General features: G+C 43.2%; 1 protein-coding gene across 1 annotated transcript; it reads right to left on the reverse strand.

The window, feature by feature from the left end:
* Nucleotides 1–308: 308 nt before the first annotated feature.
* CCN3 (cellular communication network factor 3) lies at nt 309–8,706 on the reverse strand. Its single transcript, XM_052651933.1, has 5 exons — nt 8,550–8,706; nt 8,197–8,422; nt 6,663–6,917; nt 4,904–5,118; nt 309–1,795 (listed from the first exon to the last, which is right to left on the reverse strand). The coding sequence occupies exons 1-5, from the start codon at nt 8,658–8,660 to the stop codon at nt 1,535–1,537; spliced, it is 1,068 nt and encodes a 355-aa protein (XP_052507893.1). The 5' UTR covers nt 8,661–8,706; the 3' UTR covers nt 309–1,534.
* Between the last annotated feature and the right edge of the window lie 6,090 nt (nt 8,707–14,796).

Consider the following 14,796-nt stretch of genomic DNA (forward strand, 5'->3'; position numbering starts at 1 on the left):
GTATCTCGAAGGCTGTCCAGAAAAAAATATCAGGGTTCTAGATACTGGATTGAGTAAAAAGAGTGGAGACTATCTAAGGCCTTGGCAACAGAGATCACCAAATTAACAATGGTCTTTTGTTTTCCTTCTGATCAGAAATTTTAAGTTCATCTAAAAGTATCCACTTTGCTCTCAATAGATACTCACTTGTTATCTGATTTAATTGGTAAATTTTAATTTAACTTATACTCTCAAAAAATAACTCAGAAGCACAAAACTAGTAGCAGAGTCACACTTTGATAAGATAATGTTTATTTAGTAATGTCCAACAGGTAGCGAAAGTAAAAAAGAATATTTTTAAAAATGTATAATTTATATTTATATAAATACTTTAAAGGAGAAAAGCTGAACACATAGGGTGACAATAGAAGAATGTATACATTTAAGTTTGCAGTCTATCTTATAGCCTGACAAGTTAGATAAACATATGTAGATGCATATATCTTGTTCATGAGTTTGCCTAACTAAGACCCAAGGATAAGTTTGGGGCATCTGTACAATAATTCTGAACCACCATGGAGTTTGTGGTATCTCGCCACTGCAGTCATGTCGATTTTGTTTTTCTTTTTTCAAAATTCCACTACCAGCATATTTGAAAGTTATCAAAAGTTGTAATCAGGTGCTTTGGGCCTCAGTTTATTCATTGGTCAGGTAAGAGGACCCCTGCTGATGTGTTCTGCTTCTTCTGAATTAAAAAATTAGTGATCCCCAGGAACCTCCAGACACATACAAATGTCTGAGGGCTGAGAGAGGCTGGTCATCTCTGTATAAGGGGTAATTTTCTGTTTGGCTTCTTTCTTTTGGAAAGGAGTCAGCTTGTCTGAAATGGAGCCAGTTTATGACACCAGTGCACTTAATTAATAAGCTTCCATTTTCGTAGATATAGCTTGTTTCCCGTGTACACAGAAAACAGATTTCAAGTTGGAGAGCTATATGTTTCATCAGATCTCAGAATTTAAAGTTGAGAGTTGAGTCACTGAAAAAGAGTGCTCCACAGAGAACCCTTAGGTCAATCCTCAGTCTATGGTGAAATATTTACATGACAATACTCTCAGTATACCCTTGGACTTCACCATGTCATTCACTACAGTGACCTTTTCTTGAAATTTCACAAGTGTATAACAAAATAAGCACAATGTGATACTGTTTACACAGATGTGTATCTGATTTCTGAAATTTATAGAAGTTTTCACATGTAGTAAATGTGTAGTAAATGTGAGTAGTAAACATGTAAAAGAAAAAGTCATCCCTAAGTACTCTCCTGAGCTTACCTTGATTCCAGGTTTACAGTTAATCATATCCTTCATGAAGAAAAAAGACAGATATAACTGACCTCGTATGACCACAGAAAATACATGAGACTCAGAGGAGGATAATAATTCTTCATAATTTTCCTTATATTCATTTGATGGTGGGTGGCTGCAGTTTGCCTCTGTAGGTGAGCTTCTTAAGGGACATGTTACATCTTCCCTCTGCTGGTGTTTGGCTTTAAGTCTTAGAGGAAAGACGAGTTGCTGTGAGGACAGTTGTTGTGACAGGTGCAGGTCCCGATGACCATCACTGGCTTCTTGAGGATCTGCCCTGGGGAGCACTGGAACTCCACCTGGATGGTTTTGGTGTTGTGGGGAGTGCAGCATCGGCCATCACTACAGATCCCACAGAACCTGGGCTTGTAGGTGTGCAGGCTCGTGCAGTTCTCAAACTGCAGGTGGATGGCTTTGAGTGACTTGATGCTACGGAGACACTTTTTTCCTTTCTAAGAAAGAAGAAAACGAGTGATGCATGAAATGGTCATCTTTCCTCTGAGGGACCCATTTAGGCATATGGAATAACTTGCTAGTTGCCTACCCAATATCTGTTGCTCTTTCTTCTTGGCTAACAGAATGTTAATTTTGTTCTAACAATGTGCTCCACTACAAGTATCCCAGAATATCTGGGAGCTTGTGACAAAGTTCTGGGCCATGATACATAAACCAAGAGATTCTGGGAAATTCTTTGCCCTTCAGACAGTACAATTCTTAACTGCTTCCTGTATTCGTCTGCATTCCTACCTAGAATGTGGAAACCATGCCTAATTGTCTATAATCATCTTTTGACCAAGTGACATAAGCATGAGGGTGAAAGCATATGCATGATAAAGTTTCTTTTTCAAGCCATCATAAGAAAACTACCATTAGTTTTCATCCAATACATTCTTTAGGTGTTATAAAGAGAAATGGAATAAATATGGCATCACTGGAAGCCTATTAATGTTTCAAATTTTTTCAGACATTAACTCACTTAACTTTATTAGCAACATTCACTCATACAAGGAGCAATTATTCATGTAAAAAGCAATTGTCCAAGTTTTATAGATGAGTAAATGGAGTCTCAGAAGGCTGAAGTGATCAGAAGACAACTAGTAACTGAATTTGTCTGACACAAAGCTCATTTTTTCTGCTGATATTACACTATGACCTCAGGAAAGTCTAAGACAGTGGGATTTAAGGTTATTTTCCATGAAGGCATGGTAAGTAGGGAATTTATCCAACATTCCATTAGTATTTACTGATGAAGAACCCCAATACTGATAATGCAGTAAGACACTGATTATATGTTAATTTCCCACCTGGATTTCTTTGCCTAATTTGTCACAATTCTCCACTGCTTTTCACCTTTTTAGGCAGAGTCCATAGATTGTGGAGTGATAAGACTTGGAATTCTCTAAAATCAGTAACTCTAAAGCTTTAAGAGTACATGAAAATGTACTAAACACACATTGCTAAAACACACATTGTTGGGTCTTAAACCCAGGGTTTTTATTCAGTAGATCTGATGTGGATCCCCATAATTTGAAATTCTAAAAAGTTCTTAGATGATGCTGCTGGTCTGGGGACCACACATACAGAAGCACTGTTTCATATTTAAGAATCTTTCAGTGACAAGGAAGTAATGATTACTGGGCTAGCATTTCCCTAGATTCTGAGCACATTTTTAGATTTCTAACGAAATATATACATATACTATAAATAAATATCTTAAATATAATATCTTCTCATATTAAACTGGGTACAAGATTATATTTTCTATAAGAAAAAAATATAAATTCTGGAAAAATAAACTGTAGAAAAAGCAAAATGTTAAAGCCATGGCATGGAAAAGCCTTATGTAATAAAGTACTATATTCTTGACAGTACTTAAAGGCTCTTGCTTTTTCTTTGTTGATATTTAATACTCAGTGTATATTTTTGCCAATATAAACCAAAAGGCACAAGGTCTGCAACATTTGTGTGTGTGTGAGAGTAAGAGAGAGAGAGAGAGAGAGATGAAGGGACAGAAACAGAGGAAGGTGTTTCTAGGTGCTCTTTCTAAACTGGTAGAAGAAGCACAAAGTTAGAATGGATCTTAAAAAGTCAGAGAGTTAAGTAGCCGTATAACAATGCAACCACTAGAGACTCTTATTTTACCAATAACAGAAATAATGGTTAATATCAAGTAATGATATGTATATTAATACAGTAATCTATGCTTCCCAGGTGGCACTAGTGGTAAAGCATCCGCCTGCAATGCAGGAGATGTAAGAGCCCCAGGGTTCAATCCCTGGGTAGGGAAGATTCCCTAGAGGAGGAAATGGCAACCCATTCCAGTATTCTTAGAGAATCCCATGGACAGAGGAACCCAGTGGGCAACAGTCCATGGGTCGCAAAGAGTCAGACTCAGCTGAGCATCTGAGCGCCAGGGCAACAATCTATGCCCAGCACTTTGCAAATTCATGGAATTTAATCTTCATGACAACTCTGAGTAAGGAACTGTAGCTACTGTTAATGTCTCTGTTATGTAAGGGAAGGAACTGAGGCTTAAAGGTTAAGAAAATCACCCAAGTCCCACAGCTAGCTCATATGAGAAGCCAGGATTTAAAGTCAGGCTGTCTGGCTCCAGAGTTGCTCTCTTGAGCATGAGATGATATTGCCTCAGTTGAGAGATATGTAAATCTTTCATTGCTAGGGACTGCTTTATTTTGGCTTTAGGTTTGTACAAGGGTCCATCAACTAGTTTGATTTGAGTATTGCATTTATCTGATCTTGGGTTCTGCTAACAAGGACTGTGATGTCATCAGGAACCAATCAGAGCTTCTGAACTGCATGCCTTCTGCTCAGCATTAACACACTGAGTTGATTCCATTCCAGCAAAAAAGGAAAACAATGTGCTATTTTATTTGGCACATATCACTTCTTCCTGGAAAATGTACTGGTGGCACTAGGCTTTTTGAAAGACTGAAAATAATTCCCAGACACCCATTCATTTATTCATCCATAGTTGTTTATCAAGCATACAGTACGTTCCAGGTAGGACGTGGAGGACAGAGGGATTTGGAAGGCAGGTGTGGTCCCTACTCTGTTGCTCCTTTCAGACTAAACCTAAAGGTTGAAGACAACTGGGCTCAGAAATGACCTTTCTAAAATCATTGAGTAACTGTGTTTTTCCAGGATGAAATGAGATTTGCCAGACTTTTCTCAACTGGGGACAGTATTGGAGTTGTCCAACCTCTCCCTCTTTTTTTCTTTTTTTTTGTTGGCACCACGTGGCATGTAGATCTTAGTTCCCTGACCCGGGACTGAATCCATGCCCCCTGTAATGGAAGCATGGAGACTTAACCACATGGAGTCTTAACCACAGGATCACTGACCTCTCCCTCTTTACCTGCTGTGAGTTGCTTAGGATATTTCAATACATTAAAGAGAAAAAAAAAAAAAAAGGTAAACTCCTCTATCCTCTACTGGAAATGACTGCAGAGTCAACTAACATCACAGAGACTTGCTAAGGCACAGGGCCCAATGAGCAAGGCTACCTCCTCTGTCACAGGAGGCTTCTCCCAGGCTTGTACCTTGTCTGTTGGCTGCCTGTGCTCTTGGTCACAGGGCCGCACCATGCAGAGCCGGGTCTGCTTCACCATTTCACAGTGAGGATTCCTGTTGGTGACTCGGGTGGAAAAACCCATGCCACAGCTCTTGGAACATGCACTCCACTCTGTGGTCTGTTCGATGCAGTTGATACTGGAGTCCGAGACTGCAACTCCTAGAGTGGCTTCTGGCCTGTAGGCTATGGGATTTTGGAATAAAGACAGCACTATTGAGTGAAACATGGGGATGGCAGAGTGGTCCTTTCAACCATTATTAGAAAAAGCATCTCATCCAATCAGGTACCTGCTCAACTCAGGGGCTTTCAGGGGACAGACCTGGAACTCTGTATTTATAAGCCCCAAACAGGTAGCACAATGCCTAGCACACAGTTGACCTTCAAGAAATCTTTGTGGAATGACTGTCCAATCTGTTCATGAGAACTTAAGGAAAATCTGTCTTTGAGAAGCTTAGTAGTTTTAATAATATAGCACCATATAGCATCAACAACCATTCCATAAACTGTAGAGAAATCACATGATTTCAACATGTGATTTTTGTCTAGAAAGATGATCAGTTAAAAATTGTAATTGGATGGGAAAGTAGAACCAACCAACTCAAAATAGTGATGGAAGTAAAACTCTGCCTTAGGGAAGTGCAACTGGTTGTCTGGGTTGTGGGATACAGTCACTTTCAGACAGGTCAGTCTCAATACTTAATATGCTGGGCACATCTCCTCCCTTACATGGCAATTTTCCTATCTGTAAGGCATAGCTGATAATTCCTCACTTCAGAAAGACTGTAAAGTTCTGTGTCCTGCCAGTGTAAATAATCTGGCTGATTAATGGCTTTTAAAATATTCTCTACTGGATCTTGAATTTTTGCTTTTCTAAAAAAAAAAAAAAAAGCTCATTTCCTTTAAGAGCCAAAACAAAAGGAAAAGCAAACAAAGACCCTAAAGTGTCATTTGATCCTTCCTGCAGCATCTAGAAAGGTGGCATTTCTCTGTGACACTTGTCCAGGGATGGCATTCCTTATGGGAGATAGTCTTGAGAGTGCATAGGTAGTTGACAGAATCTAGAAAAGAAAGAGCTATCACCAGGCCCTTTGCAAATGACCTAAAAGTCATTCCCCTTGAATTGATAGCTTTTCCCATTGGCTCACACGGTAAAAAAAATCTTCCTGCAATGTGGGAAACCTGGGTTCAATTCCTGGGTCGGGAAAATGCCCTGGGGAAGGGAATGGCTAACCGCTCCCATAGTCTTGGCTGGAGAATTCCATGGACAGAGGAGCCTGGAGAGCTATAGTCCATGGGGCTGCAAAGAGTTGGACATGACTGAGTGACTCACATAAATTGACTCTTGCCATAAATATAGAAGCTATATCAATTGTGTGTTTTGCATAATGTTGCTAAAACATACCTTTGCAATGTTAATAAGGGTCAAGTGAGACAGACTAAAATATAAATAGTAGTCATGTAATAAGATTACAAAAATCACTCCTATGACTCAAAAGAACCACTGAACATGACTCTTCTTCAGGAGAGGCTGTGTGCATACTTCCATAACTTGGCTGGGATTCCCACACGTGCTATGTCTAATCTCCGTGGGCCAGCTGGACTCCACGAATGAATGGCCAGAAACTGAAGCTGGTTTCTCACTGCAAATCCCAAAGAGCACACGTCCTTCCTGCCTGCATGTCCTCCCGTGCTGGGACTGTTAAATTCAGCTATGTTGAGTTTCTCACCTGGAAGGGTCTGGAGGCCCCCTAATGTCCCCGTCTCTTTGGTGTCACAGATCCACTTTTCACAGCACTCCCCTGGCACTTTAACTTTTCTGGGAGCTGGGCAATCGGGCTGGGGCAGTAGCAAGTCCTCTTCACAGCGGGGCACACAGCCAACCTGTCCATCTTGGCAGGCGCACTGGTATTTGCAACTTGGCTGGAAGGTCTCCCCACTCTGGTAGATGACTCCATCGAACACACAGTTGTCTCCTTCTACCGCTAGAATCATGGGGAAGAAGAGCAGAGAGGGAAGGGGCTTCCCTGGTGGCTCAGACAGTAAAAACCTACCTGCAATGCAGGAGATCTGAGTTCGATCCCTGGGTCAGGAAGGTCCCCTGGAGAAGAAAACGGCTACCCCACTCCAGTACTATTGCCTGGGAAATCCCATGGACAGAGGAGCTTGGCGGGCTACAGTGATTATTAATGGGGTGGTGAAGAGTCTTGGGGAAGAAGAGCAGAGAGGGAAGGGGAGAAAAAAAAAAAAAACAGGATGCACTGGAGAAGCTATAGAAGATGCACAGCACATGTTCCAAACCCCAATTCATTCTTTCTCTAGTTGAAGGCATCTGGTTGCTGATCTGTGTCACCAGTAGAGAGATGTCCTCATGGAGCTTCCCAGAGGAAGAAGAAGAGACACTCAAGACCACCCAGTCCTGCCACTCATGTTACAGATGAAGGAAGAGGGGCCAGACCGTGAAGTGACACTCCCAAGGTCACACAGCTTTTGCTCCCAATGAAAAGGTTGTTTTGCAAGAACCTCCTTAGATTCTCCTATTCCAGGAGCTCAGAATTTAAAAGAAAAACAGAGCTCTTCAGTCTCCAAACAGGTTAACTGGGCAAACTGGGAAGGGCTTCAGATTCTTTGGCATCCCAGTGCAATAAATCATCGCTAGTTTAGAAAAGAAGCTAGAAGACTATCCCAAGCCCCCTCATCCAGGGAGGTGGGGACAGCCTCCAACTAAATGGTACACCAGGTGGGAAACTGACTGGTTGAGTTTCACCAGCTTGATTTTACTCACAACTCATACAGGGGTTCCATAGGTCCCAGGAGAGTAGGGGCTGCTTTGGCTCAAATGGGACAATTACAGGTGTGAAAACAAACCTGAATGGCTACAGTTGGGGGAACTCTGAGCCTGTGAGTAAGCCCAAGTTTCCATCACCCCCCAAGCATCCCCTGGAAACGTGGATAGGAAATGACTTCACTGGCCCTTAACTCTGCTCTGCTCCCAGTCTGTTTGGATTCTTCTCTAGGGAGGCAAGTGACCAACGCTTCTCACCTCCACGGGAGGGCAGGTTTCCTTCCAGCTTCTGGCTCTCCTCCAAACCCCACGCGACCCCAAACCATCCCTGGCACAGGCGCTCCATAAAAATCAACTAGGGCATCACTATGAGTATTTGTGCACCACCCTCTGGGAACAAAGGCAAGAGGAGAGGAAAGAGGGGACAGCTCCGCTATCGAGAGACAGGAGATCAGGTGGCGGGGTGGGGGCAGGTTTACCCATGCAGATGCCAGTCTGGGCGCTGGGGTCCGCTCTGCGGTCGCAGAAGAGGCCGCGGCTCTCCTCGCATGGCAGCAGCACCGAACAGCTCTCGCCGCGCTGCCGAGCGCACACGAGGCAGCAGGAGCAGTCGTCCAGCACCGCTCTCACCCCAGGGGCGCAGGTCGGAGGCTTTGGGGGGCACGTGGCCGGGCACGAGGAGGGGCAACGCTCAGCCGCAGCGACCTGAGGGCGGCAAACACCAGAAGGAGAAACTTCTCATCAGGGATGCTGGAACGCCGAGTGAGCCACAGATCGAGCAGGGGCTTTGCTCAGAAAGTAACCAGAGGCACCTGGTGAGTGCGCCACTCACCTGTCCCAGGAGATGGAGGAGCAGGAAAGCCAGGCAGAGGCACTGCTTGGGCAGACCGAGACTCGGGCTCTGCGCGCCCTGCATGTTCAGGCTTTCCCCTGTCGCTCTCATAGGCCTTTTCCAGGTCGGAGATTGGCTCTGCTCGCCCCGCTCCAGGTCGGGCTCGCCCCGGGCCAGCGCCACAGCGCAGGTTTTATAGCGCGCTCCTGGGACGCGCATAAGCCGGTTGGCTGCAGCTCAGGCAGGAGGCGGGGGGACCGGCGGGGTGGGGAGTGGAACGAACCCCGGGGTTGCCATAGCAATTGGCTGTGGGTGCCGCTCTCCTTTGGGCGCGGCCCTGGGGCCTGCGTGTGCCTGTGTGTGGCGACTGGCTTTTCCCAGAGCTCCGGGCGGGGCTGGGTGGAGGCCCGGGGCCAGGACCCAGAGCTCGCCGAGCGCGTGGGAAGGAAACGCCCGTTTCCTCCTGGAAGCGGCTGCGCCTTCCCCCAGGACTAAGACACCGCCACTCCCCATCACGCTTCTCCGCCTGGCCGTTCCCAGCCGGGTTGCAAACGTGGGGCTCCCCTAAAGGGTGTCTGATGTTTGCGACCATCTGTGGGGGGTTGGCGAGAGGCCCAGGAGTTTAGTCATAAAGGAAGCACATGCAGGTTTGTCACTGTTTAGGGCACGCTCGCTCTGAGTGTGGAGAGCTGGGGAGTGGGGGAGGGAGGAAAGGGGAAACAAGGGAGAAAGTAGTTGGGGGGTGGGGGTAGAAAGTAGAAGTCTTAAAGTTAGGATGGGGGGATGCTATTGGCCAAAAGGCAAAGTTTTTGTTGTTGTTTTTAATTTTTATTTATTTGGCTGTAGCAGATCTTAGGTGCAGCTTGGGGTATCTTACATTGTGGCATGTGGGATCTAGTTCCCCGGGACCAGGGTTCAAAGCCCCGGCCCCAGAGAGTTAGTAACCGGATCACTACGGAAGTCCCACGGTAGAGTTCTTTTGACTCTAATCATTTCAAGCCCTGCTGATTCTTAAACCTCCAAATGTGCAGGTTTGGTAGAAATACAAGCAAAACATAATGGAATGAAAATATGAGAGCCTGAGGTACATAAAAAATGTCCTTTCTTGTAGAGAAAAACACCTTCAAACACCTGTGGTATGATGCCTCCCATGAAAGGGCACCTGTCAGAATGTAAGAGCCTCTGAGGGTGTTTAAGATGGCTTGAGCTCAGGCCCTGTCAAAACCTCAGCAAATTAAGGAAGGACTGGGAAAGGTACTTCCTTTCCTGAGCTGGCATTCCAGCACATCAAATCCTTCTTCCACCTGGCACCTACTTTCAAAAAATTCAAAAAATGACTGCTGGGAAACTCTTGTCATCTCTCATGAGAAAGAACAGTTTGCTCCAAAGGTGACAGTGCTGGACGGCTTTCAAAAAAATCTCTGTCCTGTATTTCAGCTTTGCTGCTGCCTCTGGGATCACTGTGTCCACCTCCCTTGGGGCAGCCCTGTTGGAAAGCCACTTTTCAGGAAAATTATACGGGCTTGTGATGGAACTTTAGGCTTTGAAAGGAAGCAAATTTCCTCCACATCATCCATCTCCAGCATGAAGGAAATCAAAGGGAGCTTGTGTAAGGGGCCAGGTCTGCCCCTGCCACACCTACCTCCCAGGATGAAACCATCCCCAGCCCCTTCAGAGTAATTCTCTGAACAGCTTACTGCTATTACCTACTTCTGAGCCTCCATGAATTTCGCTTTCTTTGAGGAAATGCAGACTGATTAGGAAAGCTTGGTGAGAGGCTGCACCGTTAATTTGTGACACGTCGGGAACACTCAGTACACTCTTCAAGTTGATGGGCCTCATGAGTCATCTGGCATAGCGATGCTTCCACATGGCTGTACATCACAATTAACCAGGGTGTATTTTGAAAGATGTATATTTTTGTTTATAATGATTTTTAAAAATTGAAGTATAGTCAGTTTACAATGTTGTGATAGCGTCAAGCGTACAACAAAGTGATTCAGCCGTATGTATGTATATATTTATATGTATTTATATATGCATTATATTTATATATGTGTGTGTATGTATATATACTATCTTTCATATTCTTTTCCCTTGTAGGTTATCACAAGATTTTAAGTATAGTTTCTTGTGTTATACAGTAGGTCTTTGTTGTTTATCTGTTTTATACATAGTACTGTATACATGTTAATCCTAGCCTCCTAATTTATCCATCCCCCACCTCCTTTCCTCTTTGGTAACCATAAGTTTGTTTTCTGTGTCTGTGAGTCTCTGCTTTGCATATACATTCATTCGTGTCATTTTTTTTTCTTTTAGCATCCACATTTAAACAATATCATATGACACCTGTCTTTTGTTGTCTGCTTGCTTCACTTAATACAATGATCTCTAGGTCCATCCATGTTGCTACACATGGTGTGATTTCATTATTTTTATGGCTGAGTAATATTCCATTGTATATGAAAAATATAGATTCTTGGACCCCACCCTCAACCCACTCAAGTTGGATTTTCTGGTGAAGGCTCTTGGTAGACAGCATTTCAATGTATTGAATACTTGGAGATGGGAACTGGCTTTGGGAAAACTTGATATGGAACAAGTAGGAGTACAACTAACCAGGAGGCAGGAATACTGGCTAAATTTTCAATGCATGAATTGACAGAACAAGGAGAAATTGGCAGCGCTAAGATTGGGCTGACTCTTCTTGGAAAGGGGGAGGTTGAGAAGAGAAATGTAAGACAAGGAAGATGTCAAGTCATTGCTAATGCGTGCTACAGTTCACGTCTCTTGATTGCTGCAGGTGATAAAAACCAAACGAGCTAGTTTCAGAAAGACAAATTTATGAGGCAGAGCCTGTGATATTTCACATAAAAATGACATGGAAACGGTGCTGCTAAACCTCAGAGACAACTAAGATCAGGGCCTCGAAGCTATGAGGACTCCATCCTTCTATCTAAATTTTCCTTCTTTTTGTGTCAGCTTTTCAGTCTGTCCCACCACGGACCAGCTTCTAACATTTAAGAAAAGTGTCACCCTTAAGTTCTCCCTAATTGCTTACATTATGACCCTATCACCAGAGAAGGAACGTCCAGTCTGTAATCTCCTAGATACAGACATAGATGCAGGAGATAGATGCTCCCGCTTAAGGACCTCTGCATGAAAACAACTGGCAATTGAAAGCGGATCCATCTGATGACAACAGGTCAGGTCCTCTGTGGCCACCTTCAGAATAATGTCTCTGGACTCCTCCTTGCTGGGAGAGATTTCATCATCTCTGAAGGCCCTGCATCTCTTGCTTTTCTCTTACATCTCTTATCTTATCAAATAATAATGATGTGCCTGTTTCTGCAGCTATCTCCCTCTCCTGCCTGGGAGCCTTTGAGGACAAGGAGAGGGTCATATTCTCCAAAATATCCCCAGCACCTACTTCAGGGACAGGTACATGATCAGTTGGCTTAGGACCTTTTGAGACACTGCTAGCCTCACTTAAAGTTTTGTCTTTTGTCAGTGTTTTGCATATGAGGAGGTAAGAAAGAGGTGGAGGCTGTTTGTTTCTTGGCAGCAGTAGAGGCTGTGTTGGTCTTATCAGTCATCACCCATCTGCCCCTGACATGCACTTTTTCTTAGTCTTTCTGGGCACTCAGAGTCTAAAGGATGGCACACAGGCAGGTGATCCCTTGTTTGAAAAAAACCATGTGTCAGCTGAGTTGTCTGGGGAAGTTAAAGTGAAAGTGTGAGTTGCTCAGTCGTGTCTGATTCTTTGTGACACTATGGACTTTAGCCCAGGCTCCTCTGTCCATGGAGTTCTCCAGGCAAGAATACTAGAGTAGGTTGCCATTTCCTTCTCCAGGGGATCTGCCTGACCCAGGGTTGGAACCTGGGTCTCCTGCATTGCAGACAGGTTCTTTACCATGTGATCTACCAGGGAAGCCCCTGGGGAAGTTAGGAGAAACTGTAATAGACACTTCCTATAAATCTTGGCAGCAAACCAACATGGCAACTCCACTGAGTTAGAAGGTGGAAGTACTGTGTTTATTTCACTTTTCCTCTTTCATTTCTTTCTCTCCTCCCTTTCCCTTATCCCAGATGTGGCACCAGAGACTCATTTCTCCTTCTCTGTTAATGGAAATTTTTTTTTATGGCTTATCAGTCAGTGCTCCTACATTTAGAGAATACATATAGAGAACTTCCTACATTTTATAAAGGCTTACATTGTTGTTGTTTTATCTTTTCCATTATGATAAAAGATGTACAATATATTGACACTGGTTTCTGTACCAGGCAAGAGAAATATAAAGCACAAAATCCCATATTAAAAATGAAACCAATAAAAAGCTGGGACTGTTGTCACCCACAGCACAGCTCCATCTCTCCCCTTTCCTCAGTGATCACGTTCTCTGTAAGCTCACAGACATTCGCTGCGTTAAGTGAATAGTTAAGCCCACCCACATGATACTTAGTTCCCATATTGTGCCTCATAAGTCAGCCTCACAGCTCGTTAAAAATTTTGTTGCTCTTTTCTGAATTTGCTTCATAGGTCCCTTTTCTGGGGCCTTGGGGACTTGGTAGAACACAAGGTAATTCCGAGTATATGTTAGGCAAGCCAGCCCTACATGGTGTTCAATTATATGGCTAATTTCAGCCACACCCTCTTGTTTTTCTGCCAACTCTCTTGACTTCTTGCTTTTTCAGAAACAATGAGGGGCAGAGAAGGAACAGTGATGAGAGGCAAAATATTAAATATATAATGTTTAGTGTTATCCCCTTTGGAAACATCTTATTGCCCACATTTTTAAACTTTATTTTTAGTGCATTTATTATTTAAAAAACCCAAATCTAAAGGTTTTTTAAAAAAAGTCATACTAGAAATTACAGAGGAATTTGAGAAATAAGTTTCTTTCTCACACTGCTAAATGACCTCCTTCTAGGGAAATGAGCTTTTGGGGAATCAAATAATTATTTTAAGTGTCTTGAACTGGAGTGGAGTCTATCAAGTCTGCTGATGTGCATACCATTCCCAGCCCACCGGCACCAGTAGCACCCTTCCCTGCCCTCAGCCGAAGAAAGTGGCCACCAGCCATCCTTTCCGTGTGACTTCTGTATGGCTTGTGACAGTTGACTAGACTGAAAACCATTCTGCTTCATGGACTGGAGTCCTTTAGACCAGAAACTGGTGTCAGAAACAAAGGCATATACATATGGCGGGCGTGTTAGCCACGCGTCAGGGGTGCTCCCAATGGGTAAAGGTGGGTCTAGCCCACAAATGCCCATGGTCAAGTGAACAAGGAGAAGGGAAGTAGTATTGCCTGAATACAGTCAAAGTCTTGAATAACTTTTAATGATTGTTCCTGGAGAAAGGAAAAATTAGATTCTTTTTTGGGTGAGTCTCTATTCCAAATGCTATCTCAGAGTATTAAAAAAAAACTCATGCAGCCTCTCCCACCAATCTCTGAAATCTCAGCAACAAAACACAGACTTATAGGAGAGACATGGCCACAAAACGGTGTTGTGTTTGATGGTGTGACTGTTCATGTCGTCCAATTCATGAAATGATAATTATTTTATTCTTCATGACATGAATCGAAGATGAATAAGATGTTTTGTTTTTTCAAGAACATGATAACCTAGTAGGAAAATGAAGTAAAAAAATAACTGCTGCGTAAGGCAGAATGTGATAATTCCTATAAATAAACAAAGGCAAACTAACATAGGAACATAAAGGAAGATGAAATTAGTTTATTCGCTCTGGGAGCAGGAGTGTAGTGCAGACTGGAAAGGGATTGTTGTAAAAATTATAATTCCTTTTTCATTGTTTGTATTTTTCTAAACACTGAATAATAAATGACATTAAGTTGAATAAAGCATGGATGAAATTTGGAAATCTGGAGATGTCGGCTGAACAAAGACAATTGAACAAAGGCATAAAGATGGGAAACCTCAGGACTTGTTCAGGAAATGAAGAATGATTTATCTGAAACAGAGGAAGGTCATGGAAATGACTTTGGAAAAGTGGACCACAGCTGCCAACTCTTGGAAGAATATAAATGCCAAATTCTCAAGTTTAATTAAAAAAATCTATCTATCAATCTGTCTATCATCTATCTTTCATTCTCTACTTATCAGCAAGGAGTTGAAAAGCAGAGCTATGTTTAGGAACATTATCCTTTAAAAGTTTGTTTGTTTATAGGAGGAGATGACCAAAGGTAAGTACTGCAGTTTAGACATTATTGCAGCAGTTCAACAA

This window comes from Budorcas taxicolor, chromosome 14 (genome assembly GCF_023091745.1).
Source record: "Budorcas taxicolor isolate Tak-1 chromosome 14, Takin1.1, whole genome shotgun sequence".
In the NCBI taxonomy this organism is placed as follows: Eukaryota; Metazoa; Chordata; class Mammalia; order Artiodactyla; family Bovidae; genus Budorcas; species Budorcas taxicolor.

Coding starts and splice junctions, on each gene's coding strand:
- CCN3 (XM_052651933.1), bottom strand. CDS start 8,660: ATGAGAGCGACAGGGGAAAGCCTGAACATGCAGGGCGCGCAGAGCCCG. Junction 8,423..8,549: donor TCCTCCATCTCCTGGGACAG/GTGAGTGGCGCA, acceptor TGCCGCCCTCAG/GTCGCTGCGGCTGAGCGTTG. Junction 1,796..4,903: donor ACAGGCAGCCAACAGACAAG/GTACAAGCCTGG, acceptor CTTCTTTCTTAG/AAAGGAAAAAAGTGTCTCCG.